Source organism: Hippocampus bargibanti, linkage group LG08, assembly GCF_051943395.1.
Source record: "Hippocampus bargibanti isolate YZ-2025 linkage group LG08, ASM5194339v1, whole genome shotgun sequence".
NCBI lineage: Eukaryota > Metazoa > Chordata > Actinopteri > Syngnathiformes > Syngnathidae > Hippocampus > Hippocampus bargibanti.
The window spans coordinates 24,286,999-24,304,412 of NC_142741.1; the positions used below are offsets into that span (position 1 = coordinate 24,286,999).

At 43.2% G+C, this 17,414-nt stretch overlaps 1 protein-coding gene across 1 annotated transcript in view; it reads left to right on the forward strand.

Annotated features, from left to right (window-relative positions):
- Positions 1-12,042: 12,042 nt before the first annotated feature.
- Positions 12,043-17,414, forward strand: part of nalf1b (NALCN channel auxiliary factor 1b) — a 75,077-nt gene continuing 69,705 nt past the window's right edge. The window contains exon 1 of the mRNA XM_089002795.1: positions 12,043-13,404. Coding sequence (XP_088858921.1) covers positions 12,643-13,404 — 762 coding nt within the window. The 5' untranslated portion in view covers positions 12,043-12,642. The remainder of the gene's footprint in view (positions 13,405-17,414) is intronic.

Sequence of the window (17,414 nt, forward strand, 5' to 3'; positions counted from 1 at the left end):
CGTCCCTAATTTTGTATACAAGCTGTTTAGTTATGTACGTGAGTGTACTGCATGCCGATGTGGCCCTGTGCAGTGCTGAGCCTGGGTGTTGTCTCATCTACTGTATTCGATCACACAGAACGCCCGACCTCAGATGACTTTGCAGACACGCTCTGCAGTCAACCGCTGGCGTGCAAGGCTCCCCCATTCATCCTCCGTTCTGTACCATCAGTCTGGATCATGCTGCACCATACCATGAACTCAAGGAGAAAATTACATGCCATATCAAAGATCCCCCATTTATTGCCGACTTTTAATGAAGTTCGGCGCAGGATCTGATATATCGATAGTCCGGTTAAATCGATATTTTTTCCGACTCCCGAGAATATCGATATAACGAGACTTTATTGTATAATTGACATCAGTGCCTTATTCAGATATCTTTAGGCCAGCAAAGAAGGCTTTACCACTGATTGATAATGTATGTATTTTACATATATACATATAGATAGACCCTGGCAGTGGCAACCTATATGTTTTTTATAGTGTCAACGACTCATGAAAACTAATTGTTGAGTCCCACACATTGAGTGACAGTTCAGTCAGTTGCGCCCACGTCACTCAGTGTGAAGCAGGCCTTCGTCACCTATTTGTAGCTCAACTTTACTTTCCCTCCTTTGTAGCAAAAACACACACGTACAGACTTTCACAGCCTCCGGTATCCACATTCTTCACTTTCCCGCTTCTCCTTGCATCAGCCGCGCCCCTCTGTGCAAGACTCTGTTAATAACTGCCACGGATAGAGTAAAGTCCAGCCCAAAGGTCAAAAGTGAAAGATTATGTGCTGTCTCTTGAAAAATAACTGCTTAAGAGGAGAAAAGTCCTTCGCCTTGGCATCTCATAGTTTTATCAACTTGTATAACATCATATGACTCAATTGTTTGGCGTGCAAATTTCAATAGCAGAAGTAACTGAGAGTCGATGGGTTTATTTCTATTTGGCTGAATAACATTTGAATGCTGGTATGATAATTGCCTTTTTATTTGAATCCAGGGTTTCGAATGTTGACACAAACACGATAAAAAAATGAAGTAAACATAAGGTTTCTTCAGCCGGCATCTGTACTTCTTTGAAGATGTCGGACTTCTTATCCAAGGTGCTTCGTCAGCACACTAAAGTATTTTGCTGGTAGTTCCGGCCCTATATATATATATATCCCTACTGTCCAGATGTGGCGGTGCCAGACTCTGCTATGATTGGTCCCTGCTCTTAAGTTGGTGGGAGTAGAGGAGTACTCCCTGCGGCCACACTGATTACTTCAATTGTCCTGACTGATTACTTCTATTGTCTTGACTGATTACTTCTATTGCCCTGCCTGAGTATGAGGTCTACGACTGGCCTGAATGCCCCATTTGCTCTGGTATCACCGCATCAGCATAACTAAGCCTATGTTGCCTAAGAAGTCTGTTGTACGAACGATCCAAATTGAACCTCACCCCACCATGGCGATTTAGTGAAGGATTTTGCTGTTTTGTGAAAATAGCTTTTTTCACTCCCCTTTCAAGCCTTTTTTCTATTTTCTTCCGCTAAGATTTTAACCTCATTGTCGTCAAATGAGTGGTTGCTACCTTTTAGATGCATATGTACTACCTATTGAGGCCCACTAGTATTATCCCTGCGATGTTGATAGTATTTTTTTGAGAATTTGTTTAGTCTCCCCAATGTATTACTCTTTACAATTTTAATTTTTACAAAGTATTGAATAAACTACATTACTTTGTTTTTCATGTAGGGATATACATAGGTCCGAAACTTCCAGCAATCTGGACAGTAGGGATATATATAGGGATGGAACTACCAGCAAAAGATTTTAGTTTGCTGACGAAGCATCTTGGATAAGAAGCGAAACGTCCAACACCTTTAAAGTACAGATGACAGCTGAAGAAACCTTTTCATCGATGGACCACTCCAGTACGACTGAGAGCTTACACAGACAAAAGTAAACTTATGAATTCAGTACAGTATATACCACTGTAAAGTTGACAGCAGGTCAGGGCTCAGCGGAGCACCAATCCAAACTGGAAAAGCGACTGGTGACTGGCAAGAGTGGCAGTGCGTTGGTGGGCCTTCATCCCAGGCACAATCTGGAGAGTTGCTGCATGTTTATTCTAGCAAGCAAACCACCCCTTAAGCGGAAGAAAAGACTAGATCTCACGATTGGATACGGTTCAAATTCCGCAGCCAAAATGTGACTTCATTTGCAGCCTTTCAAAGGCTTCCATATATTTATGTATGTCTTTTGACATTCACGCTGGATGCAGGTCCACTTTTCACCAGCGCTTTCTCTCTGTCAGCACAGATTAGCGGGTGGTAAATGCATTTCCAAGTGCCATGTGGGCTAATCTTGCTGCTTTGCATTAAATAAATAGTTCAGACAGGTTCGACTCTTCTCTTGTCTTGCTTACGCTCACATGAGAAATTAGACTACCAGTGGTTTGGGTGAAGGTCAGTTCTAATGTTGAATGTATTTTTGATGGACATTAAGGTGCATCGTAGGGGGATAAAAATGTCTTTTGGCTACGTTTCAGGACTCCTCACGGGAGTTTGGAGTGTCAGTCTCAGTCCTGGAGTTCTTGTAAATCCCACCGTCTGCTGTTTACACTCGGGCTAAAACTGATGTTGGTTGGGTCTTTTGTGCTGTGAGATGCAAACGTTTTACATGGGGACAGATGGGAAAAGATTATTTGTAGTTGACTACAGTCTAGCAGTTTTACATGAAACTTAAAGGAAAACCGACAGCACTTTTTGTTCCCTAACTGACATCAGAAAAACGTTTTATAGCATCTAAAATACCCAAAACACGCAGGCTGATATTTTTGGTCCACAAAATGAGCTTGAAACTGGGCAGATTCCGAAAGTCCCGCCCCCTCGTTCGTGACGTTACGCCAGGACGTCTTGCCTTGCTCCAGATTCAAAACAATTGCTTCAGAGAGTTCAGATTCAGAGAAGATGCTTTCTTGTTACTCATCCAGTTATGAAGATGAGTCAAATAGTTCCGAAGTGGAAAGCATAAATGTTTGCAATCGATTAAAGAAGTCCTTCCGTATCAATTCGAGCCGTCAGGACTCCAATGTAGCATCCCAGAAAATGCACAAGATGGCGCAAAAGCTCAGTTGGAAATGGGCTGATTTGTCTGCTGGGAATTTGTGGCAACTAGTATCAAATCGTAGTCTTGGTGCAACACATGATTCACCATTGCCTTATTTATGTTTTTTTCCTTCTAATTTCGCCATCAACATGGATCAACACAAAGTTTTCAGACCAAACAAAGTGCAACCCAAAATGCATTGTGTGTCGCTTTCTCGGTCAGGGGCGTTCCTTCAGTGACGTAACGTGAGGACTCGTCACCAACTCAAAAACAAGACTTCCTGAATATTCAGCGCGAGTCTTACAACGTAAAATATAGCTATATGCCGTGGAATCTATGTAAAATACGCTCAGTCTAAGTCATTTGAAGTGATTTTACAAATTATGGACACAACTTGCCTCGGTTGTCCTTTAATTGTTTTATGATCCTACATTAAAAAAATGCCAAGTTGAGTTGGTGACGTTCAAACAAAGATAGGTTACTAAATTGAATTGATTGTATAAAATCAGGGTGAAAAGAACAAAAAAAGATGCAAATTAATGGTTTACTACCCGGCACGTCATGCTAAACGCAAAGCTTTTATGTTGCAGTTTTTCCAAGATCAAAACCGTCTGGCTTTTTCTTTAAGCTTTAAGATTCCTTGGCTCTTATTCTCCATTACGCTGGTTGAATTTTGATTACTATTTGAGCCTGCTGCTGGTACTTTTGGAGCCTTCCCTCATGAATAAGCTTGTGTGGAGCATCAGGATTCAGTCCTGGGCCATTAATGATGCAACATCAGGGCAAGAGGCGATAGAGACGACGAACACAAATGCATAACGACTGAGAGGTGTTGAGCATTTATCAAGCCATACGTGATGATGTGATGCACAAACAACCACCGCAACCTGACCTGAAAGTCAAGACTAAGTGACCTTTGACTCTAGGAAGTTGTCCGCGTAGCTGAGCTCACTCCATTTCCTGTCGTTCGGGTAATGAAGTTGCCATTTGTCGTTAGAGTCCACCTGGATGCGTACTTTGGGGAGGGGCCGGTGGATTGGAGGCGGCACCATTGAAGGCCCGGTGCAGGAGGGGTGATTCATATTCAGCTGCTGAGTGAAACTCAGCGTGGAGAGAATCGGGTACTTCAAAATAAAAGTTTCAGATTAACAAATCCGACTGGAAGAAAAAAAATGCAAGTATTTCCTGTATGTAATGTAAGACCTTCACTGTATGCAAATTGCCGAGCGAATGTTTGTTTGACAATTTGCATACTCGGCACGGCAGCCAATAAGAAGCCTGTTTCGTGCTTCGGACTATACCGTGACTGTAAAGTGTACTTGTGAGTTATGAAAAGCGCTTAGAAAGAGAAGTCCATGTGGCTTGTAGCCGTTTGCTTGTTGCGTTTGCTTTATTGAATAAAGCAAAACGTTTGATTTTAAAAAAATACAGTAAAGTCTCGTTATATCGATATTGGATATATCGATAGTCCCGGTTATATCGATACTATTTCTATGCACACACTGAGAAAATTACATGCAAACAGGGTTGGACATATCGATACTCCCGGTTATATCGATATTTTTTCGGACTCCCTTGAATATCGATATAACGAGACTTTACTGTATATCGAGATATTTTTTTTCTCTAACAAGTTGTTGGCCACGCGGGCCGAGACGTTTTTAAAGTTGTACGCCCGACGTAAAAGTTGTACGGCCCAGACGTTATTTTAAACACTGATTATCACCTTGTGATCTTCTGTGCTTCCCCTAAAAGGCCATTTTTTTTGAGTAGTTTCAAAAAATTATAGATTGAAATGGTTCAACAGGGGTGTGCGGTGCGGCGGCGTGTGGCACCAAGGGTATGGGAAAAGGCATTGAGATAGTGAGCCGCGTCGATGTGCCACTAAGGAATTCCTGGAATGGAAATGAGGCGAGACGATCGATCCGGAGACTAAAACCCGAGGCGGAGCGGAGCCGGTGATGGGTGGGTGGGTTGATTGAACTGCATGATGGTATCTGGATCATTGCTCTAATCCCTCTTGATTTCAATGACCAACTGAGCAAGTCGTGGGAGTGCATCTCAGCGATCGGCGGCATGGTCTTGTCATGGGAGTATTTTTTTTGTTCTTTTTTTAAACATCATCATTTAAAGGACAACCGACGCTCCAAACACGTTGTGTCCATAATTTGTAAAATAAAAAAATTTGCTGGCTACTGGTACCCTTTAGCGGACTTGCAGTATATCACGCCACACTTTTTTTCAGTCTGGATTGATTCAGACATAGCACTACTGAAGGCCTAGAAGCCATTGTTTTGATTCTCGAGCAAGGCAAGACGTCTTGGCGTGACGTCACGAACAAGGGGGCGGGACCATTCTGAAACTCGCAATTTCCGGGGTCATTTTGAAGTAGTTTTGGGACACTAAGTCATTTTTAATGGTGTTTTGCATTTGACTAAAAATATCAGCCTGCGTGTTTTGGGTATTTTAGATGATATCAAACGTTTTTCTGATGTCAGTTAGAAAACAAAAAAATTGTGTCGGTTGTCCTTTAAGACTTCTTTTGCAACGCCGCTGCAGAATTTTCTAAGCTTTCACGGCAGCACTTTTAGTGGTTTACTGTTGCTCACTCGGGAATCAGTTGTCTACAGAGCCTCCATTGTTTCTTTTTAATCCATCATAGTAACAACTGCAGGTTTTGTGAAGATGTGCTGAGGATTAAACAACAATGGACTACCATGATGCTCTAGTATAGAAATTGGCAATGATGATAAATTAATCGACTGTATTCACTGTCAGACGACGTGCAAAAAAATTATGTCCACGCCAGTGCCAGGGTTTTTGTCATTTTCACTCAAATTGAAAGACCCGCAGAATATTGAGTTTTAGGACTACATAACCATTCAATAATGCATCAGAAAGAGTTAATTCCTAAATTACATGGGTCTGGAGTAATAGGAGTTGCAATGCAGCCCCCTCTTGGGAGGAAAAACATTGCCAGAGGTCTGACCAGCGTTTTACCGACACCAAAACCTGAACAAAGTCGGCAATGGCGCCCCACGTTATACTGTATTTTCAATGGCCAATGAATGAATGAACTAATGGGGCCGCACAGTGTTCAAAGCTTGGCTTGGGCGCTCCTGCGTGAAGATTGCATGTTCTCTCCACGCTTGCGTCGGACGTCACGGGGAGATTTCGGCGGCATTGTCTGCCTCAAAAAAAAAAAAAAAAAAAACAATAAACATGCTGTTGAAGACTGTAAAGTCATTATAAATGTCCATTAGTGCGAATGCTTGTTTGTCTGGACTCTGAGCTATAGAACAGTGAATGGTTGCCTGCCAACGCAACACACTCTGCATTCAATAGAAACAACAATATACTATAAAAGAATAGAACAAAACAAGGAAGAACGGTGCCGTCTGCCCTAAAGATACAATCTCTACGCATATTTTTCAAGGTAATACTGAAAAGATGAAGTTTCAATGTGCCACTGTGCAGTGACGACCCCTCTTTGCTATCTTGGAGGACTGCCATGTCCATGAAGGCTCATGCATGAGGAGACACTGATGAAAAGGTCAACATCAGGGTACATGTCTGTGACGAAGTAATGATGTCTTTTTGTTGGAAGCGACACCTTCGATTAGAAGGTCTTGAGGAGTTCCGATTACGATCTACTACTAAATCAGGGGCAGAACCCTTGCAAGGCCAAATTGTTAAGCTTGTAGAAAGCGAACTATGAAGCGTAAAGATGTGTGTTTATTGGGTATTTACAGTGATACCTTGGCTTACGAACTTAATTGGTTCCCAGACAGTGTGTAAGGCGAAGTGTGTATCCTAAAAAATCATTTCCCATAGGAAACCTTTAAAATGAGAAGAATCCGTTCCCAGGTCCGCCTTTAAACTAAACAAAATATACCTTATTTTATGTGTAACAAATGTGCTATGGTATTATAATTAAAGAAATAAACTGTACTGTATAATAAAGTAGTTTTATTTACCTTTATGATGGTCGTTGATAGCTTTTTTGCATAAAGTGTCTCAAGGATCACGTCGGGGTCACCAGTGTAGCAGTTGAGGAAGGAGAACACACGACTGACTAGAGTATGTCTTTATTCCAACTGCTAACAAGTGAATCTGACTTGAACAAGGAAAAATGCAGTAAAATGTTCTTAACATGAACATGCTCCCACTGTGCACCTGCTGGGTGAGATGCCTGGTCCTAGTGCCCGCCACAAAGATAGCTTTTTTTTTTGATTTCCCACAATTCCCTAAGATACGCTTGACTGACATGAAGTAAACTTCAAGTATTGTCGAAAGGCACTGAATTGTTTGTTTGGTGAATGTTAGCTTACACTAAAGTTGACGTTGAACAAGTGAAGTAAAGTGAGGTACAGCTTTATTGTCATGTATGTTTTTTTGTGGTTACCGTCCAAAGTTTGGGCTGTTTGGAAACTTAAACACAACGGTATATTTATTTGACATTTGCTAAAATTAGTTAACAGCCTAGCCTGGCCTTGTCATTGCATTACATTGCATTATGGTGTTTTTTTTTTTGGCTTTGATGTGATTGGCATTTCATTCAAACGCTACCTAGGTCAAAATGTTTCCAGCCAGTAACTTGTCAATAAAGTTTCAGTAATTTAAAAGGTAATTAACATTAGCTAAAAAGAGTTAGCAAACAGCCTAACCTGGCTTTGTCTTTGCATGACATTGCTTTGTGGTAATTGTTGGCTTGGTATTTTGTATGAACAACATCAAGGTCAAAATGTTTTCAAGCAAGCATACTGTCAATAAAGTTTTCAGTAATTTAACACTTAATGCTCTGAATGAGTGATAAAGTCAATAACGTGATATTTTTTAATGATATATATCAGTTTAGATTTTACAGTAATCTTGTAATTGTAAATGTATAGCTGATTTTTTTAAATGTTAAAAATTAATTGCAAAATAAACCCTACATCCCCCGAAAAATAGATACATTTAAAAAAAATGGATTTAGGTAATTATGGTCATTATGAGTTAAATCGATTCCACAACGGTGTTTAGCTTATTTACGCTGAATAACTTTTGGTACAGCAAGAAGCATAATTGAGCAATATTATGATTCAATAAGTGGTGGTTCGATGGCGTATACACACACTCACACACCAGCGGCATCAATAGTGGATGAGTCATGTCTGCCAGCGCTTACAGTTACTGTGATGGCCTGCAATTGGAATTCACAGCACACATAATAGCTCTCTCTCTTTCTCTCTCTCTCTCTCTCTCTCTCTCTCTCTCTCTCTCTCTCTCTCACTCACTTCCTATCTCTCTCACATATAGCCTCTCATCACATTCTTGCCCTTCCACTATCTTTTTTTACATTTTATTTCAACTACCTGCCTTGTCTTAGAAACACACGCACACACAGCTTGTGTTGGCGGCCAGAAATAAAAATAATGTATCTTTATGAAGTGGCCATGCCAGTGACATGTAATGACAGGCAGAAGAATTAAAATCTCTTTATATAGGTGGCTGTACAATTAACCTGTACACAAAATCTTCTTCAGAACTATTTGAATCATATCCATAACTGGATGAGTAACAAGAAACATCAAAGTCTTCTGAACAGAAAAGTACAAAGTATCAAAGAAAACCATGAGTAAAAATCTGCCAAGATGAAACAAACCTGACTGGGTGTAACATACAGTGCAATACAATACACTGCAGTACAATGCAATGACCCGACCCCGAAAGGTTGTGCTGGGAGTCCTTTTAACTGCCACTGATGAGGACGACCAACACCCCTGAAGCCTCAAAATGACATGGAATAAATTCTTTAATCGATTGCAAACATGTATGCTTTCTTCTTCAGAACTATTTGAATCATATTTATAACTGGATGAGTAACAAGAAAGCATCTTCTCCGAATCTGAAGCCATTGTTTTGATTCTCGAGCAAGGCAAGACGTCCTGGTGTGACGTCACAAACAAGGGGGCGGGACCTTCTGAAACTGAAACTTTCTGAAGTCATTTTGAAGCAGTTTTTAGACACTTTAAGTCATTTTTATTGGTGTTTTGCATTTGACAAAAATTATCATACTGCGTGTTTTGGGTATTTTAGATGCTATAAAACGTTTTTCTGATGTCAGTTAGGAAACAAAAAAGTGACGTCGGTTGTCCTTTAAGTCACAGCCGATTGGCTCCTTTTGAAATGAGGTCATTCCCGCTAATGTAGAAATAACATCTGTTGGGGGAAGAGCAGCCTCCTTCCCCATTGGTCCCTTTCACTCACTCTTTCTCTCTCTGTGCCGTTCCAAGAATAAATAATCTTTCTGTTCATCATTTCGATTACCGCTGATTGACTATTTAGACCAATTCAAGCGAAGAACATGACCCAGGAGAAGAACAACAACTTTGATCCAGCTTTTGTATGCATTGAGATGTGGGAAGATAACTCCCCGTGAATGGCTTTCTCTCTTACATGGGTTGACTTCAAAGCTTGAGCATTCATGTGATGTGTAACGGGTGAGTGGGAATGTCAATGCGACATATGACCAGTCCATAAACTTCCTCGTTACAAGGCGAGCACACATTTGACGGTTCAGCTGTGCAAGCGACAAAGCCACTGGATTCCTCGTCAATTGTGTTCTGTTTAGCTGGGTTGATAGTTTTTTTGCATCAGGTGTACAGATGGCTTGTGCGGGTTGTTTATGGAGCCTGATTGATGGGATTCATGTATTTTAACCTTGCAGTCTACACACTGCCTTTGAACTATCAACGTTGAAACCCTCTCATTGTCGTGTGCCTCTCTCTTTAACGTTAAAACCACCTCCCCTCACTGCTGCGTTCTTGACCAATTACGTGGCTTTAACCGAAGACTGGAGGCGGGGAATAGAGGACAAAAAAAGTCGGCTGCCATTTTGTTCTTAGAAGAACGGGCTCGTTCGCGAACGACACATCACTCATTGAGGCAGCTCCGTGTGTATCCCGAAAAACGTTTGGATACCAAGGTAAAATTTTCATAAATTTAACGTTCGTAAACCAAAAAGTTCGTATGCCATGGGGTTTGTAAACCGAGGTATCACTGGACTTACACACATGTGCTATGACGTTTAGTTCAACAGGCCAGGGTGTTTATTATCCTTGTTTGGCTCAGTAATCAGTCGAAGTTTGTTTTCTAATGATCATCTTCAGTCTTCAATCAAATGTTCCCATGGAGAGGAATGATGCCAAATCTGTCTCTGAAAATGATGATTAGTCCACTTCTAAACGAGTGCTGCCCACTTCCTGACCTCTGCCATCAACATCTGGTGCTCTGAAATGCATCTCAATGAGGCCTCCAATGAGGCTCGCGTCGCCATCCGTCCAGATCACAGCACGTACAGGTAAGACTAGCTGGCTTGAGTGCGTCAAGCCAGCTAGTCTTCCACCCAGTCTTCGGTTAAAGCCGCACGTGATTGGTCAACATCCTTGGTAGAGGAGGGACGAGACACGCAGCTGGACACACGCAGCAGTGAGGGGGGAGGGGTTACAGAAATAGAAACAGAAACGCACGCACGCACACACACACACACACACACGAAAGGGAGACGACAGCGCTTGAAACAAAAAAAAAGTGAATGTCATGATGCCAAAAGAAATGTTAAATAATTTCGGGTTTTCTGGATTTTGGATAGGAGAAAGGTGCACATTTCTCCCCATCCAAAACAGTAGTGTCGCGCAACCACTAATTGTCTCTGACAAGGTGATTGCAACCACCTGGGAATGGCCAAATGCTGCTGGGACCTGATTGGCCAGAAGCTCAGGTGTACCACCTTTAAAACCAGCATGAGGAAGTCACTTCGGGAGGAAGAAGAGGGAGAAAAGACAGCCTGGAGAGCAGTGTTATGGTCCCCCGAGAACCGACATCCATTGTGACTTCAAATAAAGAAAACTCGAAATATCCTTCCTGGATCTGACTGAGTGAACTTTTATCATTTTTTTCCACCTGCTTGCTGTCTCGCCGCATAACAGTGAAAAAAAACAAAAGCCAAAAAAACAAAAGTGAAAAGGTGAGAACATGGATAGAAAAGACAGTGAAATTTGGACTTGTTTCAACTTTATTGATAGTTAAAAGGCAGAGTGTAGACTCCAAGGTTAAAATATCCCATCGATCAGGCTCCACAAATAACCCGCACTAGCCATTAGTTCAATTTGAAATGCAAAGACAAGCAAGGTAATCAGCTATTAATGATGTTTCGAGTGTGTCTGCTTGCATCGTTGAAACACTTTATGCAATAAGCCATCAACGACCATTACAAAGGTAAATAAAACGACTTTATTATAGAGTACAGTTTATTTCTTGAATTACAATACCTTAGCACATTTATTATACATAAAATAAGGTATATTGTGTGTAGTTTTAAGGCTTATTTTGTTAAAAACTATATTTTATGGAAACCCGGGAACGGATTATTCCAATTTTAATGGTTTCCTATGGGAAATTAATGTTTGGAATACACACTTTTTGCCTTACACATACTTTCTGGGAACCAATTAAGTTCGTACGCCAATGTATCTGTACTTGCACTTTAAACATTAAAATAATAAGGCATTTTATTTTCTGGACAGCGTGTTACTTCCTTACACCTTTTAATCAAATTCTCAACGATTATCTGGAACTATGACAGGTGTGACTGTTTTGGAAACGTGCACAAGGCCATCGATGTAGTTGGAGAGAGAATTTGACTGTGTTTCGTGCAACTAAAGAAACGATGCAATGTCATATCTTGGGCCCAATCACCAAGCCTTCATTGAATGCAAGGCAAATATTTGTTAAAACGTCCTTTTATATGAGTACCTGTGTACTCACCCTCCTCCTTGATCCACTCCCCATCTCTCCCACTCCTCCCCCCCCCCCACCCCTGCGTGTGCATATAGGCAATAAGCAGCTCGGCCACTGCGCAACGATGGAGCTCTCGCAGCGATGGAGATGACGCAAACAGCCTGTCCTCTCCGAAAAAGTGATTCCAGGCGAACATGGCGGCAACTTAGACGCGCTCCAAGATGACAACGGCCAGCCAGAGACGGGATTCAAGGATTCACGCTCGGCATCCAGGCAGCCACGAGACCGGCCAGTGCGGGCCGGCCGCTTCACTTGAGTGAGAGAGTGCACTATCTGCGGCAGACGCCCAAGCGGCCGCATCAACAGCATTAGAAGGAGAAGGAGAAACACAATCAAAGGCGAAGAGAGAAACGAAGGGAGGACAAGCCGCGAAGAAAGAAAGAAAGGAGGGAAAGATGGTAGGGACGGTCGGACCCGTCATGCGGTCAAAGAGGACGACGTCCCCCCGCGGGGAGCCGCGGAGGTTGCGGCAAGCTTAATCCGCGCGCGGGTGGGTTTGTTTATTGGACCGGAATCGAAGCGATTGCCGCGGGCGCCAACCGAGCAGCGCCCCGCACCGGCGAAGGCAACGGCACCTTGCGGAGAACCGAGCCGAGTCCGCCAAAGTCAATGAGTATTAAGACAGAGCAGCCCCCGCGGTGGAGTCGGCCAGGGCAGCACTCTCCTAAAATATGACCAGGGGTGCTTGGATGCGTCGACAGCATGACGAAGGCGTCAAATACTGGTTCGCACCCCGAGGGACCGAGAAGCCATCCACCGAGTCGGAGCGGGCCCAGAGATGGCGACTGTCGCTGGCCTCGCTGCTCTTCATCACCGTCCTGCTCTCGGATCACCTGTGGTTCTGCGCCGAGGCCACGCTCGCCCGCACCAGGGACAAGCGGCGCTCGGGCCCGGGGAGCCTGGCGATTCGAGAGACGGGCGAGCAGCCTCACTCGCTCCACTGGCTCCCGCAGGCGCCGCCGCCGCCACCACCGTCATCCCCATCTTCACCACCGCCTGACCACCACCACGCCAGAGAGCAAAATGCTATTTTTTTAGGGAATTCTACCGAACCTCTGTGGCGGATGGACACCTGTCACCCGGACAGCGTGTCCAAAGACTGCTTCACTTTCACGGACGCGGACACCGTGTGCCTGGGCCTGGCGGGGGGAGATGGGACGCAGTTGGCGTACGTGAACCTGAGCGATTTGTACCTTTCTTTTTGTAATTCCTACTCACTTTTGGATTTGTTTTACGGGTTTACGAGTCCACGCGACATCAATTGCACCCTGGATATGGCCATGGGGGCGGACGCGCCGGGATGCGGAGAGTGCGTCCGGGCTTATCAGCTTCTTGACCGGCAAGCGGAGGACAATTACCGGGACTTCGAGCTCTTGGTGCGCAAATACGAGACGGACGCGTACTCGGTTCGGACGTGCATGGAGGAATGCAAGGTAAGGCACACACGCACGCACGCACACTCACACGAGTGGACTTGAGGGGGTGGGTTCATGGTCACCATAGCAACCGGTGGTTATGTCAGGATATTTGCATTTTTGGTCTTTCCTGACAAGAAATGAAGCTGGCAGTGTCTTTCAGTTGCACATTTTGTCTTGTTATTTTGTGCATTGGCCAACTAGTGTGCAGCAGACACTCTTTGCCATGTCTCCAGTCTTGAGAGCCCACTCACTCCATTTGTGGCCTTCTAGCTGTCCACCTAGCTTCAAACCAGGCCCCACAAGAGGCCGTTTTAACTAATTCACTGCCAGATGTGCAAAAATGTGTCCACTCCAGCGCCAGGGTTTTTGTTATTGTCACTTCAATTCCAGAATGAAAAGGTTTTTTCAGCCGTCATCTGTACCTCTTTGAATGTGTCGGACGTTTCGCTTCTTATCCAAGAAGCTTCGTCAGCAAACTAAAGTCTTTTTGCTGGTAGTTTCGGCCCTATATGTATATCCCTACTGTCCAGACGTGGCGGTGCCAGACTCTGCTATGATTGGTCCCTGCTCTCAGATTGGGGGGAGCAGAGGACTAACCCCTGCGGCTCCACTGATTGCTTCTATTGTCCTAACTGACGACTGGCCTGATTGCCCAATTTGCCCTGGTATCACCTCATTATCATCGTATAGGGCCGGAACTACCAGTAAGACTTTAGTTTGCTGACGAAGCTTCTTGGATAAGAAGTGAAAACGTCCGACACCTTCAAAGAAATACAGATGTTGGCTGAAGAAACCTTTTCATCGATGGACCATTCCTGTACGACTGAGAGTTTACGCAGAACTCACAAAATATTGAGTTTTCGGACTACATAAACATTCAATGCCGCGTAAGAAACCTTAGGCTCTTTTCTTTCATCAGAATCAGAAACCTTTATTCGTCCCACAATGGGGACATTTGTAGTCCACAGCAGCAATTTGAAAGGGGTGGGGGAGGGGGTGAAAGGGTCAAAAAACAAGATATTCTAAGCATAGTAAAATAAAAATGTCAACTGTATACTGTAAATGTGCAAAACCGTTTCATAAAAAAAAAACTGTACATAGTGCAAGTATCAAGAAAGGCATATTGATATATGTAGCTGTATTGCATCAAATAGTCAATTCCTAAATTATATAGGTCTGGAGTTATCTGAGGTTGAAATGAGGGCGGCTGTATACATATTGGTTTATACAGCGCTTTCACAACAGCTGAAGCTGGAACAAAGCGCTAACATGGAAAAAATGCAAATGCTGGCCAAGCTAACTAACTAATTCGAGGATGGCGCTGTACGTCATGTTTTCAATTCCCGAAGCAATTCGCGAATGGCAGTGAATGAGTTAAAAAAACCTGTTAGCTCAAGAGAAGAAACTTGCTGCAGTGTTACTCTTTGTGCCACATATAGCTTGCTTGAGCGACATCTCTTATCTTGCGCTACGTGCACACACACACACACACACACACACACACACACACACACACACACACACACACACACACACACACACACACACACACACACACACACACACACACACACACCTCTCTCATATAACGTTGCCTTTTGCTGCTTTCTCCTCATGTCTTCGAATCAGAACCGCTAGCCTTTGCTAATGCAATTAGTCTCAGGCAGTGCCACGACTGCCTTTTAGCCCTTTTGGCCCAATCTGAATTGCTAATCGGCCTTTGTGTCCGAGTGACCTTTGAGAAATGGTGGCGCCCCGGGACTGCATGACAAACCGTTGCTCCTTTCAAGAAGCACTCTGCCAGTGAGAGAATAAATACATTACGCCACTTGATATGATAATTATAGCTATTCATTCTCCTGTGAAATAGTTGTCTTGATGCCGGTCTCATTTTGGTCAAATAGTTAAAGGACAACCGACACCATTTTTTTGGTTTCCTAACTGACATCAGAAAAACGTTTTATAGCATTTAAAAATACCACAAAACATGCAGGCTTATATTTTTAGTCAAATGCAAAACACTAATAAAAATGTCTTAAAGTGTCCCAGAAGTCGTTCAAAATGAACCCGGAAATAGCGAGTTTCAGAAGGTCCCGCCCCCATGTTCTTGACGTCACGCCAGGATGTCTTGCCTTGCTCTGGAATCAAAACAATGGCTTCAGATTCGGAGAAGATGCTTTCTTGTCACTCGTCCAGTTATGAATATGATTCAAATAGTTCCGAAGAGGAAAGCATAAATGTTTGCAATCGATTAAAGAAGTCCACTCGTATCAATTCGAGCCGTCAGTAGCGTCCCAGAAAATGCACAAGATGGCGCCCAAGCTCCGTTGCAAATGGGCTGATTTGTCTGCTGGGAATTTGTGTCAACTACTATCAAATAGTAGTCTTGGTGCAACACACAATGATTCACCATCACGTTATTTATGTGTTTTCCGTTCTAATTTCGCCATCAACACGAAGTTTTCAGACCAAACAAAATACCTGAAATGCATTGTGTCTCGCTTTCTCGGTCAAGGGGCGTTCCCTCGGTGACGTCACGTCAGGAATCGTCATCAACTCAAAAACAAGACTTCCTGAATATTTAATGTGAGTCTTAAAAGGTAAAATATAGCTATATGCGGTGGAATCTTTGTAAAATACGCTCAGTCGAAGTCATTTGAATTGTCCTTTAATGTTTCTCATGATACGAACCCATTTTTTCTACACTTTACACCTTTTAATTCACACACACAAACAAAGACACCCCACTCCCCTCGTTTTTTTTCCCTGCAGGTTCAGACCTGAGCTTCTCTTCCGGTGTAATTTAATTTGCACTCCCATAATTCCCTGCTTCTCTTGTGGCTGCATCTCCAGGGCCACTCCACAGCATGTCGTTCCTCTTCCTCCTTCCATTCATCATTGTATCTCGGTTACTTTCGCATCCTATGCCCCTTTTGTATTCCTCGCATCTGTGCAAAGATAGACAAGGGACGAGCATCGCATTTCCATGTGGCTTATGGACCGTAAGCTCTCTCCTAATCTTACTTTTTTTTCTTGTACTCACTTCCTGTCACCCCCCCCCACCTTCCCCATCAGACTGTGGAAATACAGTCAAGTCTCGTTATATCGATATTCTCGGAAAAAATATCGATATAACCAGACTATCGATATATCCGATCCTGCGCCAAACTGCATTAAAAGTGGGCAATAAATGGAGGATCTTTGATATGGCATGTAATTTTCTCCTTAAGTTCAAGGATTGCGTATCTAGCATGCTTTTGTACTGCAGTGAAGTGAAAAATAAACTTCTGCAATGGGTTTTCTCTGGGTACTTTGGTTTCCTCTGCCATTCCAAAAAACATGGATGGCAGGCTGAATGAATACTCTAAATGTTCCCTAGGTGCGGTTGTGTGTGTGTGAATGGATGTTTTGCTCTGTGAGCCCTGCGATTAACTGGCAACCAGTTCAGGGTGTCCCCCATCTACTACCTGAAGAGGTCTGGGAGAGACTCCAGCACCCTCTGTGACCTTTTGGGGAGAAATCGCATGGGGAAATGGACTACTTGGTCCCAGGTGAAACAGAGTAAAGTTAATGAAGGAGACATTGAGAGGAGGGCAGTAAAAAAGAAATCTTCAAATCGGATTTAGGGACTTGTATTTTCTCAATTACAAATGATAACGGGTGTTTATTAGATTGAGGCATCAATGTGAGAGAAGACTATTAAACCGTTTCCACAGAAACTAGCCTGGGGCCTTTATTGACTCAACTGCAGAGAGTACCTGATGACTATTTAAAAGAATCATTTGAGACGAGGATTTTGGAATATTTCCTGAAATAAAGTGTAAGAACTGTTATTTTATCAACCGAAGACGATCGCAGGTGTTTATTTGATCGCTCTCCTCAAATAGCAGGAAAGGGATTTTATTTAACCTGGCCACAAGAAATACGATGTGATTATTTGATTGGGTGTTCAATTTGGAAATAGGCCACCATGATGTCATTTTCAGTTGACAGCAAGTGGCAAAATGGCTGCCTCCTAATGGCTG